At 40.6% G+C, this 14,784-nt stretch overlaps 1 protein-coding gene across 7 annotated transcripts in view; it reads left to right on the top strand.

Moving 5' to 3' along the window:
• The window catches only part of LRGUK (leucine rich repeats and guanylate kinase domain containing), a 130,082-nt gene that overhangs the window by 85,168 nt on the left and 30,130 nt on the right, over positions 1 to 14,784 (top strand). For 6 of the 7 annotated variants that reach the window (XM_033432422.2, XM_033432421.2, XM_033432425.2 and 3 more), the window contains one exon: positions 11,607 to 11,749. In XM_033432422.2, the coding sequence (XP_033288313.1) occupies positions 11,607 to 11,749 (143 nt within the window). The remainder of the gene's footprint in view (positions 1 to 11,606; positions 11,750 to 14,784) is intronic. The other variant, XM_004272178.3, reaches the window with a different exon arrangement.

Below are 14,784 nucleotides of genomic sequence, written 5' to 3'. Positions count from 1 at the left end.
AGAAAGGACCATCTTTGAAAAGAGACAATTTTGGAGGATTATCTCAAGAAAATATAGCTACCCTCAGCGGTGATCAGCCAACTCCAGGGGTCATCCCCCACAAAGGAGACCTCTCCAGAGTGAGGGGGCCTCTGCAGAGTCAGCACCCGATGCTTCTGCTGCCAGGGAGCACCCAAGGCGAGAAAAAAGAGCTTCATAGAAGGGGAAGGTCTCAGAAGGGAGAGGCTGCTTCGGACCCCCAGAGCGGCATGGTGTGGTCCCCGCCCAGCAGCCTGTCAAAGAGACTCAAGCCCATCAGGGGACCAGTCAGACCAGAGAGAGCTCTGTCCAAAGGGACGGTGCTTCCAGGCAGCAAGCCAAAGAGAGAGGCACCCGGAAACACAGGGGAGCACCCCGGAATCAGGCGTCTGCTGGGGAGCAGGGCAACTGGAAGGGTAGGCTGTGAGCTCGGGGCAGGCAGAGCACCAAGGTGTAAGCCGTCCCTGGGCCACCAGGTCATGAACGTCTGCGCCCCCTAAAGAAGTGCTATGCAGAGTGGAAAGCTATGGCCAGGGCGCTGTGGTCTGCACACCGGCTTCCCTCTGCAGCCCCTGGCCAGCATGGATGGGAGGCCCCCCGTTGCATTATTAGAAGGTAGTTAACCTTCGCACACGTGTGCCTCTTTTGTGGCTCACCCTCGCAGCCTGGAAGAGCAGCCCTGTGGTGGGGTACACCAGCAAGCGGTGCCCCTGCTCCAGCAGAGAGAGCTGGTCTGAAAGGTTGGTGCCGGCCGGGAGGCGTTGTGTCCAGACTTGGACGAACTCCAACCTGACTTCAGGCTCTGGCAGAAGCAGTGCTGAATTGCCATTAAGCTTTCTTTTATTCATTAGGAAAATTCACTTGTAGATTAGAAAATTCTCTCATGCTTCTTGCGTTATCAAGGGATCCAGAAGCAAAAAGAACTCTGAGAAAGGAATCCTTTGCAGTTTCTGGGTCTTGGTCTCTCCCACAAACATTCCAAACCCACAGTTAATTTGTGGGAAGAGGACAGGTTTTTTACACCCATGACAAGTGATCGAGGGCTTCGGATTTGCATTGGCTTATACTGCCTGAAACTTATTTTGTTTGAAATGGACACCTTCCTTCTCTCTTTGAAGGGGAACCTCATGTAAATTAGCTCATGCCTTCGTTATGCCAAACCAGCTGGTTAAAAGAATTAGTAGGGAGAAAACTGAGGCGAATCCATTTTTTATTTATCTATTCATAACATCAGGATTCTTTTGCTGGCAAGTGACAGGAATCCAACCTGAGCCCGCTTATGTGAATCTTTTAGAAGGGAGGGGAGTATGTCACTCAACCAAACTCTGGGGAGGGCAGAGGGGCAGCAGAACCTCAGAGAGATTGGGGACCATCTCTGAACATAACCAGAACTGTCATCATCTCCAGTCTTTTCGTCATCTGCTGGACCCTTGTCATCTCCTAGAATCTTGTCATCGCCAGGACTCTTATCATTTCTCATCTCTGTTTTTTTCTCCGTGTTGGCTTCCTCTCTATGATATAAATGACTATATATCAGTTTCTGCACATGGCAGGGAATATGACCATCAGTAGCTCTTAAATTTTATATTTGGTATTATATCTGGCACCTCCCACTACCAGAAAGTGATTAACTCACATGCTCCTTGGTCCTAAGATTTAAAAAATTATATTCAGGGAAAGACTCTGATTGGCCCAGTGTGGGTCAGATGCTCATTCCACAGCCAATTTACTCTGGTTGGGGACAGGGCACATTTAGATATACTCATTGGGTTCAATCCTGTGAACCCTAGCATTCACATAAAAGAGAATAACCGTAAGCAGAGCAACCAGTTTAATATTTGACTCTTAAGAATTTACAAGATATTTATTGAGTACTTACTATGTATACATGTTAAGCTGGGTTTGGCATCCTGTATTTTAAAAATGTAACTGATGACTACATGCCTGTGTAAACATGTCTTATCTTACACAAAGAGCATGTGTCCACAAAAATTGTGTGTATGTCAAGTGTTATTTCAAGTGCAGTAGAGGAAATTGATATTTTTATAATCCAGGATGCAGGACTCTTCTTGTATAATGAAGAGCCTATGTTATACTAATAATTACACTCTGATTTGTCTGGTTTGTCCAAGATGAAATGAATAAGGTGAATTTTTTAACATCTCATAACTATTTTTCTTAAGTTAGTTCAAGTCCCCCAACAAGCATTGATTGAGTACTTCATATATGCCAGACACTGTGATAGTTTCTACATAGAGTAAGATGGTGAGGACACTCCAAGGAGCTCTCTCTTCTCAAGGGAGACGGATAGGAAGGTTCATTACATGTGATCAGGGCAGCTGGAGGCCCCACAGCACGCTAGGATAGGGTTAACATCAAATAGAGAAGGAAACTCCCAGAACGCCATAAGAATACTAAGAAAGGCCACTGAATTCAGGCTGGGATGTGAGAACTGGATCAGAAAACACTTCCAAGAGGAAGTCATCCTTTCAGCCAAGTCCTCAAGGTTGCAGAGCAGTCAGCAGACTGATGGAAGGGAAGGGAAGGTCTCAGACGAGGGAACAGCATATGCCTAAGCGTGGAGGGAAGAGCAGGCGTAGCATCTTCTGGACCGAAGTGTCAGGAGAGCTATAGGCGTACGTAGCTCTAAAGGGCACATTGTGCTGTGCTCGTGAGATTGGAAACTTGATCTTCTGACAATGGGGAGCCATTGAATGGTGAAATTTTTTTTATCTTAGAGGCATCTGTTTCGAGTCAGCGTAGAGGATCACTTTAAAGAGGGCAATTTAGATGGCAGCAGGAATGCTGGGAAGCTATTGCATTAGTCCTGACAGGAAGGTAGTAAGGGCCTGAAATAAGGCATTGTGGCAGGAATGGGCAGATTCAAGATATTGGACTGGATGTAGGGGGAGTGCAGACTGGGAAAGAGAGGAGGAAAATCAGGATACCCACCCACCTTTAGGACCTGTGTATGGGGCATTTTAGAGGCACTAGTACCTCACCGAGGTGAAAAACTTTAGAAATTTCCTTGGTCTCCTCCTCGGGCAGCTGTTTCTGAGGCTCAAGGCATTTGGGGCTGCATTTTCATTAGGGTTCTCATGCAAAGTGAGACGCCAAATTTCCCATCTTTTGACTTGGAAGAAGTTCTAACGCCCTTCCCCGGGGTCCATGATGGTGTCAGGTTCGTGTTTGTGTTTTGGTCGTATTAACATCTCAGATTCAGTGCAGCTGGACATTTTGTTTGTTGTTCAAGGAAAGGAATAGAAAAGATTACCAACTCCTCCCTTGGTGAGAGGTTTTTAACAGCTATTATTGATTTTTCTCAGTATAAGGGGAACTTCTGCTTTTTAACTGTAGAACATAAATATTTAAAAAATTGTCATTTTCCATCTACATTTACAAACAAAGTTCATATCACTTTCATATGCTATGTTCCTCAGCAAAGTGATCTTTATGGGGAAAAAAAAGAACGTTGTGGACTTTAGTCATTCTATTAGCTAGTACAATCTTCAGCTTTTTAAAAGAAGTCTGGCATTTAGTATTCAAATCAACAGAGATGATAATTCCACTGGGTGCAAGAGCCTTCTTCAAATATTTAAAGAGCTAAATCAATTCTTTTTAAACCTCAAAAGATAATTGGACAAAGGGTAATTTGGTAGTAATTTACAGAAGGGGAAGTAAAAATGGCCAAAAACTATGTCAAAAAGTATTTAAGTTTCACTCTCACTTAAGTCAAAACAGAATAGACTTTTTTGGGTACCAGAGTGGCAAAGATGGAAAACAAATGCCTGTTCTCGGTGAGGCTGAGGGTCAATGCACTTTCTCTATCATCATTGGGAAGGTAAATGGGCACAACTTTTCTGGGGACAGCTTTACAGTACCTGTCAAAGCCTCCAAATATTGCATGTCTTTAACCTAGCAATTCCAATCCAAGAATTATAAGGAAATATGGTATGTACAAGGGTGTTCATATTAATGTCTTTGTAATAAAACCTGGAAATAATTAAGCCAGCTAATGTGATTTCAGAAATAAGTTATGGACCAAAAGTTCTGGTTCAGCTGTATGTTGCCCTTATAATCATGTTGTAGAATTTTGGAAGAGGAACATATTTGTTACTTATTAAGAAGAAAGCAGGTTAAGGAGGTACAGCTAGTATGGTTCCAGTTGTCAGCTCTGGGTTGTTAGATTATGGGTAATTTTTATTTTCTCTTTTATGCTTTTTAGTATTTTGTAAATTTTCTACAACAAGCCTGTGTGTATTCAGAAAAAGTTATATAGAAGTAAATTCCCACATATGAAAAGCTGTCCTGTGAAAGCAGCACCCTAATATTCTATTTCGATTTGGCTTAATGAGAACTTTCTAGGAGTCAGAGTCATGTACAGAGGAGCAGACAGGCTCTCCCCATAACTTAGATGCTCTGTGATGGGAATCTCACAGAAAGTCTCCTTAGGTTGGGTGATTAGTCGGACTGGCTGAAATTTAAGGTTCCTTTTATAATCTGTGATCTGTTCACTACAACTAGCTCTACTGGCTGGCTCTGAAGAACCCGGCAGCCTATTTTATTAAATAGAGAGCCTAGTACTAGAAAATTGCAGAGTTAGTACTCATTAGATCAGTGGCTTTCAAACTTTCTAGTCCAAAACCGGTAACTAGGGGTACAGCTCATAATATCATGACCTACACACAGACCTACACGCATGGAAACAAAGGTATAATGAAATACCTTCACTGTGGTGATAAACTCTGATACCTTCTATTCTATTCAATCTTAATTCTTTAACACACTGGTCATGACCTATTAAACATTTCACAATTTAGTCTGCAGCCTGCAGTTTTTGAAAAACCCTGTACTGAGTGCTCTGGAGGTTTGCTATGGTTCTGTTCTTAGAGGCCTACTGAACAGGTACTACCCTGCTCAGGTTGCCTTCAAGTGAGGTGGGATGGATTGGCGTGATTTATACTGAATTATTTTCTGTGACAGCGGAAGGATTCAGTGTATTAGCAGTTATGCTCTTTGTCAGTGTTAGGACTCTGGATAAGGTATATTGAAAATTTTTATGCATAGTATAAAGTTCTTATGTAAAGCTAAAAAAACCAGTCTTGATCGATAGTGTTTTAACCACTAAGTCCTTAGCTGGTTCCCTTTCCTTTTGTTTCACGACAACACTGAAAATCACCTCGTTACTATAAAGGTTCCTCCAAATCACAGTCTGTCCATAAATGAATTTAAAGACATCATTCTAGAAATCACATTTCTTTATTGACAGGCATTCAGAAAAGAAAATAAGAAGAGACTGTTTCTTTGTGTTGATGATAAATAATGTTAGACCACCAAATCGTTCATCTCAAAGGTGATGATGAGAGAGCAGTCCTGATTAGCAAAAGCTGGAGACATTTTTTAAAAAGTTTGTAACCTTAGAAATTCATGATTTCAGATAACACTGAGTCAAAATTTTCATTGGAAATTCCAGTTCCAGTATAATCTAGCTGTGTGACCTTGAGCAGTTTACAAAGGTCTCATGTAATATAAAATGGAGATAATAGTAGTACCTGCCTCAAGATTATTGTGAGGATTAAATGAGTTAATATATTGAAAAACACCCAGAACAATGTCTGGCACATAGTAAGTACTTATATGAATGTTTGTTAGCATTAACATGTAAGCAGTAAAAAAAAAAATTTTTAAATAGCATTTTATCCTTTTTTTTTTTTAAGATTTTTGTTTGTCGTTGATGTAGACCATCTTTAAAGTCTTTATTGAATTTGTTACAACATTGCTTCCGCTTTATGTCTTGGTTCCTTGGCCACGAGGCATGTGGGATCTCAGCTCCCTGACCAGGAATCGAACCCACACACCCCCCTGCATTGGAAGGCGAAGACCTAACCATTGGACTGCCAGGGAAGTCCCAGTAGCATTTTATCCTTAATTGGAAAGGACTGGTGGAAATATTTGGCAAATGATGCGGTCTTCTCTGAAAATCCTTTAAAATTTTTGACAACCTTAATTGAATAAAGGGCCTTAAACAGAATTAGGATTATATTGGAAAGAAATTGCAGTTCAGGAAAATGTTACTGAGATCAAGAGATTCTTTAACGCACATTCACAGGTAGCATTGCAGCTTGGAGAACTGAGTGAGGAGACATCAGTTCCGAGGTTATTATGAAATTGACATGTGATACACATGGAAGAGACTTGTAATAGCGCCTAGAACGTAGTATGCTCAGTAAATGTTATCTATTATTTTTATTGTTATTATGTCATTGATAATATCAAAGGCATTTACATTCTGTGTTTCGTCTAGGTTAGATGGTAAATGGCATCAAGTTACTTGACTCAGGAATAAACTACCAGATAGCTGGCATTTTGTTTTCTCTTTGTGGTAGGTTGAAACAGAGACTGGCTTCTACATGGTACCGGATCTAAAGACCCTTGGTTTCCAAGGACAAAGATAGCAAAGGGAAGAAAGACAAAAGATGTCTTTGCTTGAGAAATGACCAATGAAACAACATCTTTGAAAATGTTGTTCTTGAAGGATGAGCTCTTGCAAACGAAAACTACACTTAGCAGAGGTGGGGCTGTAGGGTTGGGTGGAAGTCACATCGGAAATTTAGTTATCAAACGTACCGCTCAAAGGAGAGGAAGCCTTTAGTTTGTGTTCCAGCTCCCTGAATGTTTCTGTCCTATTTTCTGTCAGCCATAGCTACCCTTTCCTTCTCTCCTTATCCCAAATTCTGTACACGTCCAAATCTTATGCATCAAGTTTCCACTCTTGAAGTTTATCTGTCCTACATCCTCTCTCCTTCAAAGTGTCAGTTAACTACTTCATGATAAACTCATTCATTTAAAAGAAACCCTGAAATTCATGGTACTATTGTTTTATGTTTTATTTAGGACATCCTCTATACAGTGTCCAAATATTTAACCCATTAGTTCAGCTCTACTGAAGACATTTCAAAGTATGAAGTTCAATGGAAAAAAGCATTCTTTTTGTACCTCATTCTTTCAGTGTGAGAAGGCCCATTCACATGCTTCCTTTGTCCTGATATAGAATCTGTTCTCTGTTTAAATAGCTGATTATTCCTTTGATCGGACACTCAAGAATATAGCACTTTACTGTTAGAATAGTTTAGTATGTGCACTCATTTTATCATGTATAGCATGAACATTATTACTATATGATAGCTTTCTACTATAACAGCTTATTTTGCTATGGAAAATTTTTATGGATATTATGTGAAATGATTATTTTTCTAGTTGCTATTATTCCTTTCTCAGAAACACAGATAGTCAAGACTTATAAGATTTAATTCTGTCCTGGAAAAAATGGCTTCTTTTGGCACCTTCAGTTTTGTGATAATACTTTCTAATGAACTGAGCATTTCCCTTAACCGTGAATTATGCAACTATCCTATCAAAAATAAATAAATATTTTAAATTGTGTAGCAGATTATTATGCTTTAATTTGCTTTTGGTCCTTTTTATGGTTACATATTTCAGCATTGAGACTTTTACAGGGATTTTTATAGCTATTTACATTTTACATATGTATATGTATTTAATCATGGTAGTGTAAATTACTCTTGCTAATTTAAAAAACCTCACTACTACCAGAATAAACATGTTTTTTAAGCCCCATTTGAGTGGGAAAAACTGAATGATTCTGGCTATCTGAGAACTTTTGTATGAAAATTAAAGCCTACTTCCAAGTCATACATTTCCAAGTGTTTTCAAAGAGAGACAAACACTGGTGCTGATTTTTTTTTTTTTGGCAAAGTTTTATTTAAATATTAATTTGGTCTCATGTTTTTAGACAGGAGATTGACTTAGTTGTTTTGCTATACAAGTAACCTTACTGCTGTAGAAAAATTGGTTATCAAAATAGGGATTTTTGTTTTTCAAAATATACACAATCTGACCCCCAAATTCTAATTTTATTACTAGTTATTGAAATGGCTGTGTGCCTATAATATCAGATCATCAGCATCTTTTATTTTCTCCTTTCTTTTTTGCAGTAAAGGGCCCTATATAGTCTGTGTCATAATGTGTTATGAAATATACACAGATGTTTTATCTTAGGTACATGGCTTCTACTGCATTTGTTATTTTGGTTGGATTCTGTGGTTATTCTCTTAAAATGTTTTATACGAATATTATTTTAATTCACTTGACTGCAGAGAGAGATAATTCTAAACAAAAGGTCTAAGTTATTTTGAATTAATTTGAGATGTAGTTCTGGTTGTTCCAGATATTTCATTTATATTTTCTTACATTCGGTAATGATACCAATCCATAAAATAGCTTGAAGATCTGTCACGCATCATTACATTCACTTAGGCTTCATTGTAGGTGTTTAAGTAAATGTAACCAGCTTATATACTGAAGAACTTGGTCATTTTTGCGGACTGTACAGTAACTTATATATATAATTTAATGTTGCCTCAAGGTTGACTTTTAGATACTTTGAATAAGATCACTTTAAGAAACTTGGTTGCAGGGTATTATAACACTGGTAACGGGGTTGTTTTTTTTAATTGAGAAGTAAGATCTCTTGTTCATTAATGTATTAAGACATTTGAAACTATATTAAGAACTGTATGAAACTCTTTATTATAGGAGTCCGAGTCCCTAAAGTGGCAGCATTACAATGTAGTTTAATAGTAATCTAAACACATTATTTTTACCCAAATTGTTTTGTTGCTGAGAAACCATTAAGACATTAAACTGTTGAATTACAGCTGCGTTGTATCATCAGATAGAACTTGGTTTGTTTACATCATAGTACAATTGGCTTACGTCTGAGAAAGCTGGAAGAAGGAACCCTGACACAAATATATACTATATTTTAAATAAGCTTTTATACATAGAGAGGGTCATTTCTATGGAAATTATATAAATATAGCTTCTATTTCTTTAAATTTCATCTTTTTTTTTCAGATTCATCTGGTCTTTTTCACAATGCTCTGTTCTTAGAGTCCCATCAAGAGGACAAGTGTTTTGATTTTGTTTATTTGTTTGTTTGTTTTTTAATGAGCATAAGATTCAGCCCTTCCGTCTCGTTTTTGGTTGTTAGTTTGCCTTGTTTCAGCCATGCTGAATTCTTTACTGTAATTCAGTTGTGTTAAGCATGCTTCTGGGTCTTTATACAAAGCCACTCTCTCTGCCTGATATGCTTTTGCCTCAGATATTTGAATGCCTTCCTTCTTTATGACTTCCGATCACTGTGCAGATGTCACCATCTTAGGGAGGACTTCCTTTGGCCATCATGCTGTCTCTCACTGTCTCCTTATCTGCCTGCCTGGTCCTTCATCGCACTTATCACTACTACCTGACATTATCTGGTGTTATTGTCTGTCTTCAACATTAGAATGTAAGTCCCACAGGTCAAGGACATTTTATTTACTGCTCAATCCCAACACCCAGAGCGCTGTCTGCCACATAGTAGGTGCTCAACCGATACGGGTTGAATGGCTTTTCCATTATGAAGATTTAGCAGGTATGTTTCCACATAATAATCGTGTCCTATTACCTGTGATTGTTATGAACATAATTACTTCAATGTTCCTTTCCAGAATGCTCTATCACCTGGAATTTCTTGGCTGTGGATTTGCCCATTTGTTGCATCTTCTGAGTCTCTCCCCCTCTCTCAAGACTGGTGCTGGGTTGTGGAGCTTTAGGCTTCCCTACCATGGTTCAATACTTTTACTTGTCTGCAACACCTTTTACCTACTTTTTTTTTTTCTCATTTATTTGTTTATGGCTGTGCTGGGTCTTCGTTGCTGCACACAGGCTTTCTCTAGTTACGGCAAGTGGGGGCTCCTCTTCGTTGAGGTGCACGGGCTTCTCACTGCGGTGGCTTCTCTTGTTGCGGAGCACAGGCTCTAGGTGTGCGGGCTTTGGTAGTTGCAGCACACGGGCTCAGTAGTTGCGGTACATGGGCCCTAAAGCATGCGGGCTTCAGTAATTGCGGTGTATGGGTTCAGTAATTGTGGTGTGCAGGCTCTAGAGTGTGTAGACTTCAGTAGTCGTGGTGCGCAGGCTCAGTAGTTGTGGCATGCAGGCTCTAGAGCATGCGGGCTTCAGTAGTTGTGGTTCATGGGCTTAGTTGCTTCGCAGCATGTGGGATCTTCCTGAGCCAGGGATTGAACCCGTGTCCCCTGCAATGGCAGGTGGATTCTTACCCACTGGACCACCAGGGAAGTCCAGCTTGTACCTTCTTTTTTTTTTTTTTTTTTTTTTTTTGCAGTACGCAGGCCTCTCTCACTGTTGCGGCCTCTCCTGTTGTGGAGCACAGGCTCCGGACGTGCAGGCTCAGCGGCCATGGCTCACGGGAGCCGCTCCGCGGCATGTGGGATCTTCCTGGACCGGGGCACGAACCCACGTCCCCTGCATCAGCAGGCGGACTCTCAACCACTGCTCCACCAGGGAAGCCCTGTACCTTCTTTTTATCAGCTAGGGATTGCCACACAATTTGGTAGGAGTTCAATTTCAGGTTCCATACCAGCACACAGCCCAGGAGTAGAGGTCTGATTTCCCACGGGTGTCTCCACCCTCAGTCCAGGTGAGACTGTGCCCAGGCTAAGTCCTGAGGTCTGTGGGCTGAGATTTCCAGACACTCCCTTTCCAACTTCTCGCCTAATAGAGAGCCCAGGTCTCGTACATTAAGCACACAGGGACTGGCCTTGCCTCTCAGTCCAGAAACCTCAGCCCCTGAGGCACTCTCTGACCTCTTGACATCAATTTCCACTCCTCTGACTTGGAATCTTCACTTCACTTCCAGCACCTGGAAATTTTTCTTGCTTGGTTTCAGTTTTGCTATGTGATAAAAACAAATTTCTGTTATATGTTATCCACTATTTATTTTGCCTTGGGTGGGGCTAGCTTCCCACATCTGCTCAGTCAGCCATATTGGCTAGTGTAGGTGTGGAGATTATTTATTTTGGCATTTTTGTAGCAATACTGTAAGTGTTGATGTTCCTAATAAATCCAAATGTATGTACACCTGGGCCCGCTATACATGGGCAGTGATAGAAATTTAGATTCTTTATATTCTAGGCCTCTGGACATTCTGATGTTTTGTAGGGAACATTAGACAGTATTTATGTGTAAATTCTGTTAAATACTGACCTCATCATCCACTCCATTCTTTTAAAAGGGTTTTTCTTAGTGTTGCATGATGATGATGATGATGATGATGATGATTTTAGCCTTTTAGGACAATTTTGTCAAATGGAAAGTAATTATAAAGGGGACTTTTCACTTAAGTATCTGAAAGCCATTGTTTTTGTTAAGTTTTACTTCCTTTAATTCCATTCATAAGTCTGTATTATTTGAACACTAAGGGTACTCCCAGGACATGTCTACTAGGTGCTGCAGGCTGACTTTATAATTTTCAATAATAATTATTATTGTTATCGTGTTCTGAGACATAAATTTTTAGTTATCTTACTTTCAAGTTGAAATGCACAGACTTTAAGTATACACTTTATTGTGTTTGGGCAAATCCACATATAAAACATTCTCTTACTTCAGAAAGTTGCTTTATCCAATTTTATGCCTTTTATTTTAAACTTTACTTTTTTCCCTAGCAGATATTAAGAAACCTCAGCTGAAACCTGAAAAGACTTTGAAGAAGTTTAGAGCTTCGAGTGAATTTGAGTCCCTGGATTTTGCAGACAGAAACTACTTTGTGAAATTATGGGCCAAACTTTCAGGCAAAAACATACCAGCGGTAAGAAGGGATAGAGGGGTGAGGGAAGCTGGAACTGAGCATTACAAAAGTCAGACAAAAAGGGCATTGGATATTTCAAGACTAATAAGTTTCACCAAAACTGTCCTCTGACTGGTGTCAGCTGAAGACAAGTTTTTTCCCCCTCTTTCTACACCTCTAAGAATAGGCATGGGTTCTAAAAACAGAATATACAGTGTAGATTTTTTTGAGTACCTTTCCCCCAGGCTCCCAGTGGAAGTTCTGACGCTCAGTTCTCCTATTTAACAAGCATAGACAAGAACTACATAGAATTACTACTGTAGAATATGTATTTCAAGGGAAAACTTGCTTTACTGTTGGGATATAATGTTGAGTATTCTTGTGCTGAGCCTTCAAAGTGAGTCCACTCAAAGAGTCCATGTCTTATAACCTTGCAGTACTTAGACCCATCCTATGACTTAAAAGATCCCGTTCTTTGAGAACTCAGAGAAGTCAGGATATGTGGAAGCTGGCCCTACCTTCATATTAGGTCATGCTCTTTTCTGTTTGTGATGGTTTTTCTGTGATGGTCTGGGAACACAGAGACCTAGATCGTTGCCATTGCCTCAGAAGGGACAGAACTTCTGATTTGGTTGTCAGCTCCTTGGTCGTGTTTCCCTAAGCCTTGCCTGTTTTAAGCAAATAATCACGTTGTCTTCTAAAGTCAGAACCATGGGCAGTGGTCACAAGAATCAGACTGGTTACTTCAGTTGAAAAGTCTAGGGCTGTGGTGTACATGGGCATAGCTATACATTCTGCTCTGATTAAGTCATAAGAATGGGATGTTTGAAGTACAAGGAACAGATACCCGTTAAAGTCAGCTTAAGTAAGAGGTAGTTCCATTATTAAAAAATATATGATGAGTGGATTCACAGTGCCTCGGGAGCAGGGATGAAGTACAGATCTCACAGGAACCAGAAATAGGGTTGGAAAGTGTGTCCCAAAGGCATCAAGTTCCTCTCATCTCTGCTTCTGTTTTTCCCGTGCTCTGTTGTCCTCTCTCTCCTGGCTGGCCTCCTCCACTCACTCAGCTTCCCTCCCACATAATTTGAACTCATTTGCACACGTGCCAGCCCTGACTCACCATGGCTCTCTGCCTGTGGCTCTATGCCCACAATTCCTGGCCACTTCTCTCTGTCTCTTTAATTCATACTGTGGAAAGCAAAGCAATCTAATTGGCACAGCTGGACTTTTTAGCCATACCACACAGATCAAATTAAACTGCTTGTCCTGTCACCAGTGTCAGGGCAAAAGGCAGGGCCACTTGATACACATTCTGGCCTCTTAGAAGCAGCAGGGGATGGGTGCACTCTAAACATCTAAAAATAATATAAATTTGTATCATGATACTGGAGTACAGGAAATGCCCTATTTATTTATCCAAAATAAGTTAACTCTGGAATTGTTCCCACCTACCAGGATCTGTGGGAAATCAAATATCAGTCATTAGGAGTGGGGATCACTCCCATTCTTTGGATTAAGTTCAAGAATCCTGAGGTTTATGTCATGCTAGAAACTTAGGGAAGGGCCTCTGGTCTCCAGACTATCATGGTTACCATGGGGATGTTCCTTGTCTGAAACCCGGAGTTCCATTCTGAGCCAGGGGCTCTGGTATTCTCCAGATCCTCTCCTGCTTGTATGTTCACCCAGTGCCGACCCCCAAGGTCTCACCACACCCTGGGAGCGCACTCAGCCTCTGTCCTTGCAGTCCTGGGAAACCCAGCTCTTTTCAAGTCAGTCTACCACTTTCTCTCTGCACCTGCTGTCCTGTACAGCTTCATGCTTCTTGGAGCTTAGACTTTCAAATATAAGGTCTTCTTTTAATCTCCCAGGACATGGCATATCCAGACTGTAAAAACTCCAGAGCACACATCCTTAGCCACCTTTATTCTTTAATTACAAGTCTGTGTCTTGACAACCAGAGCCAGCTCATGTCCCAGTTAGACTGTCCTGCCGCACAATATCATACACACCGACGAGAAACACACCGTTGAGTCACACCCTCTGCCTGTTAGTGGGTATCCATGATTTATTTAAATATGACAAATCTGAATATTACCTGTTAGAAAATTTTCAGGCCTAATTAAAGGTAGCTTTTCTTTTTTTTTAAGATTTTATTTTTATGTGGACCATGTTTTTTTAAGTATTGAATTTGTTACAATATTGCTTCTGTTTTATGTTTTGGTTTTTTTTGGCTGCGAGGCATGTGGGATCTTAGCTCCCGAACCAGGGATTTAACCCACACCCCCTGCATTGGAAGGTGAAGTCTAAACCACTGGACCACCAGGGAAGTCCCTAAAGATAGCTTTTCTCTGGTCAAGGGCACTCAGGTACCCAGGAGCAAGAACAGAGGAACAGATGAAAAACACACACAACACACACACAGTGGGTTTTCAGCTGTAATTCATCTCTGACATCTCAATATAAAACTAATGAACAGTATGGGGGAACTGGAGAGTGGAGGGTATGATAAAAAGGCAATGCGAGAGTAGAGGGGCCACCTTGGTGGCGGGAGGGGAGCAGGTATGTGGACCACGTGTTGTCAAAAATTCTTAGGAAATTTTGACATGTCCAGCACCACTCCTTACCTGTAGTCACCTCCCTGAGAAACTGTTCAGCCCCCATAATCCAGGGCATCTAGAGCCTAGTGTAGAAATCTACTGTGTCCTGTGTTAGAGGGTGGGCAGTTTCTCATCCATGATGGCAACAACGCTCAAACCCCTTGCAGCCTGAGGTTCTGGTAATTTTGCCTGCCAGTACTGGTGGAGGTATAATGTAACAGAGTAGTTTCATAGAAAAGCAAATCAAATCCCCCAAGAACCAACAGATTCACCCCTCAAAAATTAGAACAAAGGTAGTACTTAATTGCCACTGTCATATATATGGGGTGAACTTGCCTAAGATTATTTTTAGTACCTCGTTTTCTTGTAAAGATTATGAATTCAATGCTATTTTGAAATCTTAAGTATTTATCAAATTTTGAGATATTTCGTAAGTTATTAACCTCTTGCCTAGCC

Source organism: Orcinus orca, chromosome 9 (genome assembly GCF_937001465.1).
Source record: "Orcinus orca chromosome 9, mOrcOrc1.1, whole genome shotgun sequence".
NCBI lineage: Eukaryota > Metazoa > Chordata > Mammalia > Artiodactyla > Delphinidae > Orcinus > Orcinus orca.
The sequence above is the reverse complement of the archived record's forward strand: the minus strand, read 5'-3'. Positions and strand labels throughout refer to the sequence as shown.